This window comes from Bos taurus, chromosome X (assembly GCF_002263795.3).
Source record: "Bos taurus isolate L1 Dominette 01449 registration number 42190680 breed Hereford chromosome X, ARS-UCD2.0, whole genome shotgun sequence".
NCBI lineage: Eukaryota > Metazoa > Chordata > Mammalia > Artiodactyla > Bovidae > Bos > Bos taurus.
The window spans coordinates 67,456,024-67,471,752 of NC_037357.1; the positions used below are offsets into that span (position 1 = coordinate 67,456,024).

Sequence of the window (15,729 nt, forward strand, 5' to 3'; positions counted from 1 at the left end):
AAGACCCAGGAATGTAACTTGTATCTCTAATGTCTCCTATGTTGGCAGGAGGGTTCCCTATGACTAGCACCACATGGGAAGCCAGAACATCTATAATAACCAATTTATTTCTACATGATGATCTGTACCTACAGAGTTTGGTGTGGCAACAAGCTACAAGTCCTTTCATTATAGGGGACTGGAATGCAAAAGTAGGAAGTCAAGAAATACTTGGAGTAACAGGCAAATTTGGCCTTGGAGTAGAGAATAAAGCAGGGCAAAGGCTAACAGAGTTTTGCCAAGAAAACGCACTGGTCATAGCAAACACCCTCCTCCAACAACACAAGAGAAGACTCTACACATGGACATCACCAGATGGTCAATACTGAAATCAGATTGATTATATTGTTTGGAGCCAAAGATGAAGAAGCTCTATACAGTCAGCACAAAGAAGACCGGGAGCTGACTGTGGCTCATATCATGAACTCCTTATTGCCAAATTCAGAATTAAATAGAAGAAAGTAGGGAAAATCACTAGACCATTCAGGTATGACCTAAATCAAATCCCGTACGACTCTACAGTGGAAGTGACAAATAGACTCAAGGGATTAAATCTGATAGACAGAGTGCCTGAAGAACTATGGATGGAGGTTCATGACATTGTACAGGAGGCAGGGATCAAGACCATCCCCAAGAAAAAGAAATATGAAAAAGCAAAATGATTGTCTGAGGAGGCCTTACAAACAACTGTGAAAAGAAGAGAAGCAAAAGGCAAAGGAGAAAAGGAAAGATATACCCATCAGGATGCAGAGTTCCAAAGAATAGTAAGGAGAGATAAGAAAGCCTTCCTCAGTGATCAATGCAAAGAAATAGAGGAAAACAATAGAATTGGAAAGACTAGGGACTTCTTCAAGAAAATTAAGAGATCTCAAGGGAATATTTCATGCAAAGATGGGCTCAATAAAGGACAGAAATGATACGGACCTAACAGAAGCAGTATATATTAAGAAGAGGTGGCAAGAATACAGGGAAGAACTATACAAAAAAGCTCCTCATGACCCATATAATCACGATGGTGTGATAACTCACCTAGAACCAGATGTGCTGGAATGCCAAATCAAGTAGGCTTTAGGAAGCATCACTATGAACAAAGCTAGTGGAGGTGATGGAACTCCAGTTGAGTTATTTCAAATCCTAAAAGAAGATGGTGTGAAAGTGCTGCACTCAATATGCCAACAAATTTGGAAAACTCAGCAGTGGCCACAGGACTGGAAAAGGTCAGTTTTCATTCCAATCCCAAAGTAGGGCAATGCAAAAGAATGTTCAAACTACCACAGAATTGCACTCATCTCATACGCTAGCAAAGTAATGCTCAAAATTCTCCAAGCCAGGCTTCAGCAGTATGTGAACGGTGAACTTCCAGATGTTCAAGCTGGATTTAGAAAAGGCAGAGGAACCAGAGATCAAATTTCCAACATCCATTGGATCATAGAGAAAGCAACAGAGTTCCAGAAAACCATCTACTTCTGACTACGCTAAAGCCTTTGACTGTGTGGATCAGAAGAAACTGTGGGAAATTCTTAAAGAGACGGGAATACCAGACCACCTGACCTGCCTCCTATGAAATCTGTATGCAAGTCAAGAAGAAACAGTTAGAACTGGACATGGAACAACAAATTGGTTCCAATCAGGAAAGGGATATCTTAAGGCTGTATATTGTCACTCTGCTTATTTAATTTATATGCAGATTACATCATGAGAAATGCATATGATGCATCATATACATATGATATGAATCTTACAGTAACCACAAACTAAACCCCTAAAATAGATACACACACATAAAAAGAAAAAGGAATCCAAATATAACAATAAAGATAGTCCTCAAATTCCAAGGGCAGAGAGCAAAAGAAGAAAAAAAGGATTGCAAAACAACCCCCAAACAATTAAGAATATGGCAACAAGTACACACCTACAAATAAATAAAGGTAAATAAACTGCATGTTCCATTCAAAAGATATAGTGTGGTTGGAATGAATAAAAAACAAAGCCCACCTACACACTCCCTACTACAGACTCCAGATCTAAAGACAGAGTGAAAGTGAGGAGATGGAAAACGCCTCCATGTAAATAGAAATGAAAAAAAAAAAAAAAAAAAAAGCTGGGCTAGCAATGCTTATCTTATACAAAACAGATTTAAAACAAAGATGTAATAAGAATCAAAGAAGGACATTACATAATGATAAAGGGATCAATCCCACAAGAAGGTACCACAATATTAAATATATATGCATTGAAACACAGGAGCACCTAAATACATATAGCAAATATTAATAAAAATGAAAGGAGAAGTTTACACTAACAAAATAGTTGTGGGGAATTTTAACACCCCAATTACATTGACAGACAGATTATTCATTATCCAGATAGAAAATCAAAAAGAAAACACTGGCCTTAAATGACACGTTGTTGTTATTGTTTTTTAGTCACTAAGTTATGTCTGACTCTTGTGACCCTATAGACTGTAGCCCGCCAGATTCCTCTGTCCATGGGATTCTCCAGGCAAGAATACTGGAGTGGGTCACCATTTCCTTCTCCAGGGGATCTTCCCAACTCAGGGAGCAAACCCACATCTCTTGCATTGGCAGGTGGATTCTTTGCCACTGAGCCATCAGGGATGCCCAATTTGGTAACATGTCTGCCTAAACCATTTGTCCATTTTACATTTAGTTTTTTCTTATTATTGCATTTTGAGTATTCTTTTTATATTCTAGATACAGTGCTTTACCAAATATATGCGTTGAAAATCCTCTTCATAGTGTATAGCATCCTTTCATTCCTTTACAATTTTCTGGAAAATTGAACTTTTAAATTTTGTTGAAGTCCAATTTTTATCAAGTGTTTCTTATAGGGATAATGCTCTCTTGTAGTAAATAGTAAATCTTCATCTAACTCAAGGTCACAAAGATTTTTCTTCATCTAGTAGTATATGTTTTTAGGATTTATATTTAGTTCTATTCTCCATTTGAGTTAATTTTGTATATGATACAAGAAATGAATTAAAATTAACAATTTTTATCTTGCACTTCGATATCTAATTTTCCCAACAACATTTGGTGAAAAGAATATCTTTTCTTCATATCATGTCTTCCCTGATAGCTCAGTTCGTAAAGAATCCACCTTCAAAGCAGGAGACCCAAGTTCAGTCCCTGGGTTGGGAAGATCCCCTAGAGGACAGAATGGCTACCCATTCCAGTATTCTTGCTGGGAGAATTCCATGGACTGGGGAGCCTGGTAAGCTACAGTCCATGGGGTCTCAAAGAGTCAGACCTGACTGAGTGACTTTCACTTTCAAAGAAATAAAACCATGGGTCTCTGGCCAACTGATTTTTGACAAGGATGACAAGACCATTCTATGAGGAAATAATAGTCTCTTCAAGGGATATTGGGTCAACTGGACATCTACATGCAAAAGAATTGTTCCCTAACATGACACCATACACAAAAAGTAATTCAAAATGGATCAAACTACCAAATTTAAGAATTAAAATTATAGTATTCTTAAAAAAATGTGTAAATCTTTACAATCTTGGATTTGGCAAGTGATTCTTATACATTACGTATATATTATGAATAGAATAAAGACAAGTAATTTTGATGTCAACAAAATTTTTCAAATCTGTGCTTCAAAGGACACAATGAATAAAATGAAAAGACAATCCACAGAATGGAATAAAATATTTGCAAATCATACATATGATAAAAATATGTTTTCAGGATATATAGAAACTCATAACTTAATAACAAATATATATATATTTGTTAATAACATATATATATATATGTATATATGTAAAAAAATAGGATCCTAGTAGACATTTATCCAAGAAAGATATACAATGACCAAAAAGTACATAGAAAGATGCTCAACATCATTAGTCATCAAGGAAATAGATGTCAAAACTATTTATTTAATATTGTTTCATAACCACCAGGATGGCTATACAGAAGTCAAATAATGACAAGTGTCAAGGAGGATGTGGAGAAAAAGGAATCCTCATACACTGCAGGTGGGAATATAAAATTATGCAGTCACTTTGGGAAACAGTCTGTAGTTCTTCAAGCAATTAAACATCAGATAACCATATGACACAGCAACTCCATTCCTAGGTATATATCCAAGAGAAATGGAGATATACCTCTATGTATACAAATGTTCATAGCATCATTATTCATAATAAGCAAAATATGTAGCTAACTCATACATCCACCAACTGACAAATATCTAAACAAATTGCAGTATATCCATACAATGGAATGTTACTCAGTCATGAAAAGAATGAAGTACTGATACATGCTACAATATAGATTAACCTTGAAAGCATTATACAAATTAAATGAGACACGTGTACCCCAATGTTCATTGCAGCACTGTTTATAATAGCCAGGACATGGAAGCAACCTAGATGCCCATCAGCAGATGAATGGATAAGAAAGCTGTGGTACATATACACAATGGAGTATTACTCAGCCATTAAAAAGAATACATTTGAATCAGTTCTAATGAGATGGATGAGACTGGAACCTATTATACAGAGTGAAGTAAGCCAGAAAGAAAAACACCAATACAGTATACTAATGCATATATATGGAATTTAGAAAGATGTTAACAATAACCCTGTGTACGAGACTGCAAAAGAGACACCAATGTATAGAACAGTCTTATGGACTCTGTGGGAGAGGGAGAGGGTGTGGAGATTTGGGAGAATAGCATTGAAACATGTATAATATCATGTATGAAACGAGTCGCCAGTCCAGGTTCGATGCACGGTACTCGATGCTTGGGGCTGGTGCACTGGGACGACCCAGAGGGAGGGTAGGGGAGGGAGGAGGGAGAAGGGTTCAGGATGGGGAATGCGGGTATACCTGTGGCGGATTCATTTCGATATTTTGCAAAACTAATACAATATTGTAAAGTTTAAAAATAAAATAAAATTTAAAAAAAAAAGGTAAAAAAAAATTAAATGAATATAGTTACAAAAGTCTATGTATTACATGATTCTGTTCATATGAAATGTCCAGGATAGAGGAATCTATAGATACTTAAGTAGATTAGTGGTTTCTTAAGACTAGAGAGAAAATTATACAGTCACTTTGGAAAAAAGACTACAGCTCTTCAACTGTAGGCAGTTGAAGGAGTAACTGGGTGATAACCACAGGTACAGTGTTAACTTCTATGGTGATAAAAATTATCCAAAACAGTTGTTATTGTTGTTTATATCTATACTTAAAACTATTACTTGTGTAGCTTAATGGGTAAATTATATCTCAATAAAGCTGTTAAAAAATACCCTGGGCAAACAACAACAACAACAACAACAAAAAACCCTGGGTCCTGATAACTCTAGTGAGCTTTCCTGGTAGACAACATTTCATACATGTCATCATAATTTTTGGTGGATAAATTAGATGAGTCTTGTGTGACTCCAATGAGAGTGGACTTTAGAACCTTGTATTAATACTTCCATTAGACTTCAAACCATATGCCTTTTCCTTTTATTAATTTTATTTTGTATCCTTTCATTGTAATAAATCATAGCTTTGAGTATTATTATGTGCTTAGTTCAGTGAATCCTCCTAGAGAATTATTGGACTTGGATATTGTCTTAGAGATCCAATATATAAGAAGTCGGGCTTAAAATTTTCTAAATATTGAATAAAATGTATAAAATCCTTTGGCAGTTTCTATTGAATATACTCACCTTTGTTATCAATTTGTTGCACAGAGTGTTGTTCTTCAGTTTCCCTTCTTTGGGTATATGGAGGTGATAGAAAAATAGGCCTCCAAAAACCTATGAATATATTAAATAGACTCAATTATTTTCCAATTCCTAAAAAGTAAGATTATAGAGGGTAAAACTTTATACTATATGATTCTGAAGTGAAAAAACATTTCTGGTAATACCATTTTTCTTCAAATATATATTTGTAACGGTGATCCAGTTTTCTTGGAGTTTATTAAAACAGTATTGAAAATGAACTTAATGATATTCTAGTATATACTGGTGATATTTTTGCCCCATATAAATATTCAATAGATTCTCAGTTAACTCTAGAAGAATTTGTAGTGAGTTCTTGTCCTAATTAATGAAATACTGGCTATAAAATTGGCTAATAAGCACCCATGGGATGAATATTATCAAAACACAAAAAGTGACAAGTGTTAGTGAGGATGTGGAGAAATTAGACCCTTATGGGGTGGGTGGGCAGGTAAAATGGTACAGCGATTATAAAAAAGAGTATGGCAGTTCCTAAAACAATTAAAATTAGAATTACTTTGGAAGTGAAAGTGAAGTCGCTCAGTCGTGTCTGACTCTTTGCGACCCCATGGACTGTAGCCCACCAGGCTCCTCCATCCATGGGATTCTACAGGCAAGAATACTGGAGTGGGCTGCCATTTAATTACTTTACATACCAAAAATTCTACTTCTGAGTATATACTCAAAAGAATTGAAAACAAAATCTCCAAGATATATTTTTACAACCTTGTTTGGCATTATTCAACTTAGCCAAAATGTGGAAGTTACCCAAATGTCCATCAACAGGTAACAGACAAGCAAATTGTGGTATATCCAACATTCTTTAGCCTTAAAAAGTGAGAAAATTCTGACACATGCAACAATATGGATCAACCCCAAGGACATTATGCTAACTGAAAGAAGCCATGCACAAAAAGACAACTACTGCATTTGAGATTAATATTTATATGAGATACTTCAGTTCAGTCACTCAGTCGTGTCTGACTCTTTGCAACTCCATGAAACGCAGCATGCCAGGCTTCCCTGTCCATCACCAACTCCTGGAGTCCACCCAAAGCCATGTCCATTGAGTCGGTGATGCCATCCAACCATCTCATCCTCTGTCATCCCCTTCTCCTCCTGCCCTCAATCTTTCCCAGCATCAGGGTCTTTGCTGGGATACTTAGACTAGTCAAAATTACAGAGACAATGAGTACGATGGTAGTTAGCAGGGCTTGGGTGAAATGGGGAAAGGGGAAGTTTATTTTTTGATGGGGACAGAGTTTTAGTTTTGTAACTTTTAAATTAATTAAATTCTTAAAGAGACAGGAGTACCAGACCACCTTACATGGCTCCTGAGAAACCTGTATGCAGGTTAAGAAGCAATAGTTAAATCAAACATGGAACAACAAACTGGTTCAAAATTAGGAAAGGAGTATGACAAGACTGTATATTGTTACCCTGTTTATTTAACTTATATGCACAGTACATCATGCAAAATGCTAGACTGGATGAATCAGAAGCAGGAATCAAGAGAGCTGGGAGAAATAGCAACAATTGCTATGATATGGTCAGATATGCAGGTGATACCAATCCAATGGCAGAAAGTGAAGAGGAACTAAAGAGCCTCTCGATGAGGGTGAAAGAGGAGAGTGAAAAAGGATTGAAACTCAACATTCAAAAAACTAAGATCATGGCATCCAGTCCCATTACTTCATGGCAAATAGAAGGTGGAAAAGTGGAAGCGGTGACAGATTTTATTTTCCTGGGCTGCAAAATCACTGTGGATTGTGACTGTAGCCATGAAATTAAAAGACACTTATTCCTTGGAAGCAAACTATGACAGAAAACTAGTCAATCTAATCACAATAGGAAGACAGCCTTGTCTAACTCAATGAAACTAAGCCATGCCCTTGGGGCAAACCAAGATGGGTGGGTCATGGTGGAGAGATCTGACAGAATGTGGTCCACTGGAGAAGGGAACGGTAAACCACTTCAGTATTCTTGCCTTGAGAATGCCATGAACAGTATGAAAAGGCAAAATGATAGGATACTGAAAGAGGAACTCCCCAGGTCAGTAGGTGCCCAATATGCTACTGGAGATAAGTGGAGAAATAACTCCAGAAAGAATGAAGGGATGGAGCCAAAGCAAAAACAATACCCAGCTGTGGAGGTGACTAGTGATAGAAGCAAGGTCCGATGCTGTAAAAAGCAATATTGCATAGGAACCTAGAATGTTAAGTCCATGAATCAAGGCAAATTGGAAGTGGTCAAACAAGAGATGGCAAAAGTGAATGTTGACAATCTAGGAATCAGCGAAATAAAATGGACTGGAATGGGTGAATTTAATTCAGATGACCATTATATCTACTACTGCGGGCAGGAATCCCTCAGAAGAAATGGAGTAGCCATCATGGTCAACAAAAGAGTCCGAAATGCAGTATTTGGATGCAATCTCAAAAATGACAGAATGATCTCTGTTCATTTACAACAAAAACCATTCAATATCACAGTAATCCAAGTCTATGCCCCAACCAGTAATGCTGAAGAAGCTGAAAGTGAACAGTTCTATGAAGACCTACAACACCTTTTAGAACTAACACCCAAAAAAGATGTCCTTTGCATTATAGGGGACTGGAATGCAAAAGTAGGAAGTCAAGAAACGCCTGGAGTAACAGGCAAATTTGGCCTTGGAATACGGAATGAAGCAGGGCAAAGACTAATAGAGTTTTGCCAAGAAAATGCACTGGTCATAGCAAACACCCTCTTCCAACAACACAAGAGAAGACTCTACACATGGACATCACCAGATGGTCAACACTGAAATCAGATTGATTATATTCTTTGCAGCCAAAGATGGAGAAGCTCTATACAGTCAACAAAAACAAGACTAGGAGCTGACTGAGGCTCAGACCATGAACTTCTTATTGCCAAATTCAGACTTAAATTGAAGAAAGTAGGGAAAACCACTAGACCATTCAGGTATGACCTAAATCAAATCACTTATGATTCTACAGTAGAAGTGAGAAGTAGATTTAAGGGCCTAGATCTGATAGATAGAATGCCTGATGAACTATGGAATGAGGTTCGTGACATTGTACAGAAGACAGGGATCAATACCATCCCCATGGAAAAGAAATGCAAAAAAGCAAAATGGCTGTCTGGGAAGGCCTTACAAATAGCTGTGAAAAGAAGAGAAGCAAAAAGCAAAGGAGAAAAGGAAAGATATAAGCATCTGAATACAGACTTCCAAAGAATAGCAAGAAGAGATAAGAAAGCCTTCCTCAATGATCAATGCAAAGAAATAAAGAAAAACAACATAATGAGAAAGACTATAGATCTCTTCAAGAAAATTAGAGATACTAAGGGAACATTTTATGGAAAGATGGGCTCGATAAAGGACAGACACGGTATGGACCTAACAGAAGAAGAAGATATTAAGAAGAGGTAGCAAGAATACACAGAACTGTACAAAAAAGATCTTGACGACCAAGATAATAACGATGCTGTGATCACTCATCTAGAGCCAGACATTCCTGGAATGTGAAGTCAAGAGGGGCTTAGGAATCATCACTAAGAAAAAAGCTAGTGGAGGTGATGGAATTACAATTGAGGTATTTCAAATCCTGAAAGATGATGCTGTGAAAGTGCTGCACTCAATCTGCCAGCAAATTTGGAAAACACAGCAGTGGCCACAGGACTGGAAAAGGTCAGTTTTCATTCCAGTCCCAAAGAAAGGCAATGCCAAAGCTCAAACTACCGCACAATTTCACTCATCTCACATGCTAGTAAAGTAATGCTCAAAATTCTCCAAGCCAGACTTCAGCAATATGTGAATCATGAACTTCCTGATGTTTAAGCTAGTTTTAGAAAAGGCAGAGGAAAGTGAAAAGTGAAGTCGCTCAGTCGTGTCCAACTCTTTGCGACCCCATGAGCTGTAGGCTATGAGGCTCCTCTGTCTGTGGGATTTTCCAGGCAGACGAACCAGAGATCAAATTGCCAACATCTGCTGGATCATTGAAAAAGCAAGAGTTCCAGAAAAACATCTATTTCTGCTTTATTGACTATGCCAAAACCTCTGACTGTGTAGATCACAATAAACTGTGGAAAATTCTGAAAGAGATGGGAATACCAGACCACCTGACCTGCCTCTTGAGAAATCTGTATGTATGTCAGGAAGCAACAGTTAGAACTGGACATGAAACAACAGACTGGTTCCAAATAGGAAAAGGAGGACGTCAAGGCTGTGTATTGTCACCCTGCTTATTTAACTTATATGCAGAGTACATCATGAGAAACGCTGGACTGGAAGAAACACAAGCTGCAATCAAGATTGCTGGGAGAAATATCTAACCTCTGATATGCAGATGACAACACCCTTATGGCAGAAAGTGAAGAGGAACTCAAAAGCCTCTTGATGAAAGTGAAAGTGGAGAGTGAAAAAGTTGGCTTAAAACTCAACATTCAGAAAATGAAGATCATGGCATCCAGTACCATCACTTCATGGGAAATAGATGGGGAAACTGTGTCAGACTTTATTTTTTGGGGCTCCAAAATCACAGCAGATGGTGACTGTAGCCATGAAATTAAAAGACGCTTACTCCTTGGGAGGAAAATTATGACCAACCTAGATAGCATATTCAAAAGCATAAACAACCAAGGTCCGTCTAATCAAGGCTATGTTTTTTTTTTTTTTTTCCCCAGTGGTCATATATGGATGTTAGAGTTGGACTGTGAAGAAGGCTGAGCACTGAAGAATTGATGCTTTTGAACTGTGGTGTTGGAGAAGATTCTTGAGAGTCCCTTGGACTGCAAGGAGATCCAACCAGTCCATTCTGAAAGAGATCAGCCCTGGGGTATCTTTGGTAGGAATGATGCTGAAGCTCAAACTCCAGTACTTTGGCCACCTCATGCGAAGAGTTGACTCATTGGAAAAGACTCTGATGCTGGGAGGGATGGGGGCAGGAGGAGAGAGGGACGACGGAGTATGAGATGGCTGGATGGCATCACTGATTCAATGGATGTGAGTCTGAGTGAACTCCGGGAGTTGGTGATGGACAGGGAGGCCTGGCGTGCTGCGATTCATGGTGTCGCAAAGAATCGGACATGACTGAGCGACTGAACTGAACTGAACTGAAACTATGACAAGCCTAACAGCATATTAGACTTCCCAGGTGGCACTGGTGGTAAGGAATCCACCTGCCAATGCAGGAGACACAAGATACATGGGTTCGATTCCTGGGTGGGGAAGATATGCTGGAGTAGGAAATGGCAACTCACTCCAGTATTCTGGCTGGAAAATTCCATGGACAGAGAAGCCTGGTGGGCTACAGTCCACGTGGCCGCAAAGAGTAGGACACAACTGAGCACAGTCAGACAGCATATTAAAAAGCAGAGACATCACTTTACTCACAAAGGTCCATATAGTGAAGCTATGGTTTTTCTAGCAGTCATGTACAGATGTGAGAGTTGAATCATAAAGAAGGCTGAATATGGAAGAAGTGATGCTTTTAAATTGTGGTGCTAGAGAGTCCCTTGGATGGTAAGGAGATCAAATCTGTCAATCCTAAAGGAAATCAGTCCTGAATGCTCATTGGAAGGACTGTTCCTGAAGCTCCTATACTTTGGCCACCTGATGTGAACATCTGACACATTGGGAAAGACCCTGATGTTGGGAAAGATTGAAGGCAAAAGGAGAAGGGGGCAGCAGAGGATAAGATGGTTAGACAGCATCACTGACTCAGTGGACATGAGTTTGAGCAAACTCTGGAAGAGAGTGGAGGACAGAGGAGCCTGGCATGCTACAGTTCATGGCATCACAAAGAGTCAGAAACGACTTAGAGACTGAAAACAACAACACAATTAAAAGTTTTGGAGATTGGTTGCAGAAAATTGTGAAGGCACTTGCTACTGAATTGTACACTTAAAAATTGTAGATACAGTAACTTTTATGTTATGTATATTTTACTACAGTTTTTTTTTTTAATGCCTAACAATAGGCTATGGAGGAGGATCAAGGACTATGCATTCATGTCAGACATAATGAAGACTGCAGTTCAATGATTCTAAAATGATAATACTTGGTGTAAAAATTTAAAGTGCAACATAAATTCTAAACATCACTATGACTTATTAGCAAAGAAGTTAAGAAAGTGAGTTAATATTATCAGTGAGTTTTGGACTGTTCTCAGGTAATGCATTTTTAAAAAAAGATAAACTAAAGTTTTGCAACCAGCTGTTCTTTGATTAAGAAAATAAATCATTATAGTTTAGGGTCCACAGTCTCAGGAGCAAATAAACTTAATTCTGGGTCTGGAAGATTTACCAAGGGCTTCCCTGGTGGCTCAGTGGTCAAAGAATTCGACTGCTAGTGTAGGAGTTGTGGGTTTGATCCCTGGGTTTGGAAGATCCCCTGGAGGAGGGCACAGCAACACACTCTAGTATTCTTACCCAGAGAATCCCATAGAAGTCCTTAGAGTCGCAAAGAGTCAGACACAACTGAAGAGACATAGCATGCACACAAGCTGACTTTTCTCATTTGGGAGTGAACATGAGATGAATAGCACACAGAGACCTTTTTCTTTACCTATGACCTTCATTTTTATTTCTGGGATTTCTTTTTATCACATTTAGCTTATCAGTTTATATTTTCAATATGCAACACCAGAAGATGAGTGAAAGCAGCTAGAAAAATTTTGATTTTATCTACCTGTGTATTAACCAATGCATGTTTTATATTAAGGATCCATAAATTAGATAATTACAGTCCAATTATTTGGACTGTAATTTAAACAAATATTTAAAATGCATCACAATCTTAGAGAAATCTGAAAAAGTAATCTATTACTTTCATGTGTAATAATATTCTCATCTCAATTAGATTATAAACTTTATTAAACTATGGCTGTGGTCAAGATAACATTAGACTAGGATTTTCTATACTGTAGCTTAGCCACTAAATACCTACATGACATTTAGTGAAGTAATCTATTTAAGCCTCAGTTTCTTTGGTTTTTAAGCAAGTACAGTAAGCTATACTGTAATAGCAATCTTGGAAGGAGAGAAGTGAGCAGCAATCTTAAAGAGAGATCTGAGTTCCCTGCCTAGGAACTAAACCTGGGTAACCCAGATGAAAACCAGGAGTCCTCATCACTAGACCACCAGGGGCTAGAGGCTAGAAGCAAAGTGGCCTGGGCTCTTGCCCCTGTTTAAAAGCAAGAAGTTTCAAGGAAGCAAAAACTTTAAAAATAGGTACAAAGTTTATTAGTAGAGACTAAGCACGCTGTATGGGAGAGTACACAGGAAAACAGTTTGTTTATCTAATTAAGAAGCAAGGTAGAGATATACATCCATAGAGAAAGGGTATGGGCACACTCTCTAACGAGGAGAAGTGCTGTAAGTCAGAAACCAGGCAGAGACACAGCAGGAGAGGAGTACAGGCATCCTGAGTGAGGAGGAGTGCAGTAAGGAGGTAGTGTAAATCAGTGATAGAGGACAGTCCTTCCTGGTCTTTGTTTACCTTTGGCCAATTATCTTGTTTCTTTCTACATGCCTGACTGGTCCATGGACCCTTCCCAAGATGCTTGTGCAATTGTTTTGTGAGACGGATTCCACCACAGAGGCCTATGGGTGCATGTCCACAATTACTAAGGGATGGGGTCCCCTCCTTTTTTGATCCCCCAGAAGCCTTCCTGTACATGTGAGGACAGAGAAGCCCTCCTTGATCTCAGGAGTGTGCATTTTATCCTCTTGCTTTAGCAGAGCTCAGCTTTTGCCACCAGCTTTGTCCTTGAAGTATCTGAGTGAGAAACAAAGACTCAGTTTTACTATATCTGATAAATACCAGGTGTCTAGCTCAGAGGCTCACTGTGTCCTATCTAATTAGTTCTTTCTAAATTAGAGAACATGAGGTAAGATGAGGGTTGAGATATGAGCAACATAATTAAACTGATTATGCTGCAAGGAGATCCAACCAGTCAATCCTAAATGAAATCAGTCCTGAATATTCATTGGAAGGACTGATGTTGAAGCTGAAACTCTAATACCTTGGGCACCTGATACAAAGAACTGACTCATTTGAAAAGACCCTGATGCTGGGAAAGATTGAAGACAGGAGGAGAAGGGGACAATAGGGTGTGAGATGGTTGGATGGCATCACTGACTCTATGGACATGAGCTTGACCAAGCTCCGGGAGATGGTGATGGACAGAGAAGCCTGGAGTGATGCAGTCCATGGGGTCACAAAGAGTTGGACACAACTGAGTGACTGAACTGAACTGAACTGAAGAACTTAGGTTCTGGAGTCAGATAAACCTAGGGTCGAAGTCCAGGGTAAATCACTGGAACACCTTAGCTTCACTTTTCTCAGTGTAAAACTACATATAAGATAGTACATATCTTTAGAGAAGGGAACGGCTACCCACTCCAGTATTCTGGCCTGGAGAATTCCATGGGCAGAGGAACCTGGCGAGCTGAAGTTCATGTGGTCACAAAGAGTTGGACATAACTGAGCAACTAACACTAACATGACTGAGTGATTTTCAGTTTCAGTTTTCACATATCTCTTAGAGCTGAAAGATAGTATGTCTTTAACAGCAAAAACTTGGAAACATGGATGCACAGCCTGATTCATTTATTGTGTTAGCTTAGTTACATAAATTCCTTGTGGCTCAGTTTCTTCATTGGTAAAATAGATATAATACTACTTACTTCCTAGGGTTACTGTGAGGTTTTAAAGAATTAATACACATAAAAGTAGTGAACTAGTATTAATTAATTAGCACTAATGAATTGGTGCTAACAAATTAGTATATGAAAACTGCAGGGAAGGATTCCAGGTGGTGCAGCAGCAAAGAATCTGCCTACCAATGCAGGAGATGCAAGAAATGTGGATTCGATCCTTGGGTTGGGAAGATTCCACTGGAGAAGGAAATGGAAACCCACTCTAGTATTCTTGCTTGGAAAATTCCATGAGCAGAGGAGCCTGGTGGGTTATAGTCCACGGGGTTGCAAAGAGGCAAGTGTGACTGAGCACACATGCAAAATGCATGAAATGGTTCCTGGCTGTGAGATATAAAGTTCAGCTATTATCAGTAAAAGGGGATAACAATGGTAAATGGGATTAGAGGTAATAATTCATGTGATTTGTATATAGCATGGCAGTTGACACTCTGTATCAGATGCTATTATTATTTTTAAACTAATGGTATTTGAAAGAGTGAAAGCTGCTATATAAATTTAAGGTATTATACATTTATGCATTTATTATAATTTATGTTGAGCATCCTGGAGAAGGAAATGGCAACCCATTCCAGTGTTCTTGCCTGGAAAATCACATGGATGGAGGAGCCTGGTAGGCTACAGTCCACCGGGTCACGAAGAGTCGGAGAAGACTGAGCGACTTCACTTTAGCTTTATGTTGAGCACATAGTAGGCATTTGACTGACAAAATGTTACAAAGTAAACTAATAACAATGCAGTTAAGTCCCTAAGAAGCAGTTATGCTATTTCACTGGACTTTTATCAGATGATGATAAAAATGCTAAAAACTGAAGCTGGATAACAAATGTTCATCTTTATACCCTCCATGGTGATTAATGCAACTATTATAAGATAGCTAGGGGCTTCCTAGGTGACTCAGTGGTAAAGAATCCACCTGCCATGCAGGAGATGTGGTTTTTATCCCTGGATCAGGAAGATACCCTGGAGGAGGAAATGACAACCCACTCCAGTATTCTTGTTTGGAAAATTGCATGGACAGGGTGGTCCTAAGATGGTGGAGAAATAGGATGGGGAGACCACCTTCTTCCCTACAAATTCACTGAAAGATCATTTGAATGATGAGCAAATTCCACAAAACAGCTTCTGAACGCTGGCAGAGGACACCAGGCACCCAGAAAGGCAGCCCATTCTCTTTGAAAGGAGATAGAACAAAATATAAAAGATAAAAAAA

At 38.5% G+C, this 15,729-nt stretch overlaps 1 protein-coding gene across 4 annotated transcripts in view; it reads right to left on the reverse strand.

Moving 5' to 3' along the window:
- Window positions 1-15,729, reverse strand: part of LOC101903477 (uncharacterized) — a 461,195-nt gene that overhangs the window by 11,730 nt on the left and 433,736 nt on the right. For all 4 annotated transcript variants that reach the window (XM_059883702.1, XM_024988550.2, XM_024988549.2 and 1 more), the window contains one exon: window positions 5,742-5,831. In XM_059883702.1, the coding sequence (XP_059739685.1) occupies window positions 5,742-5,831 (90 nt within the window). The remainder of the gene's footprint in view (window positions 1-5,741; window positions 5,832-15,729) is intronic.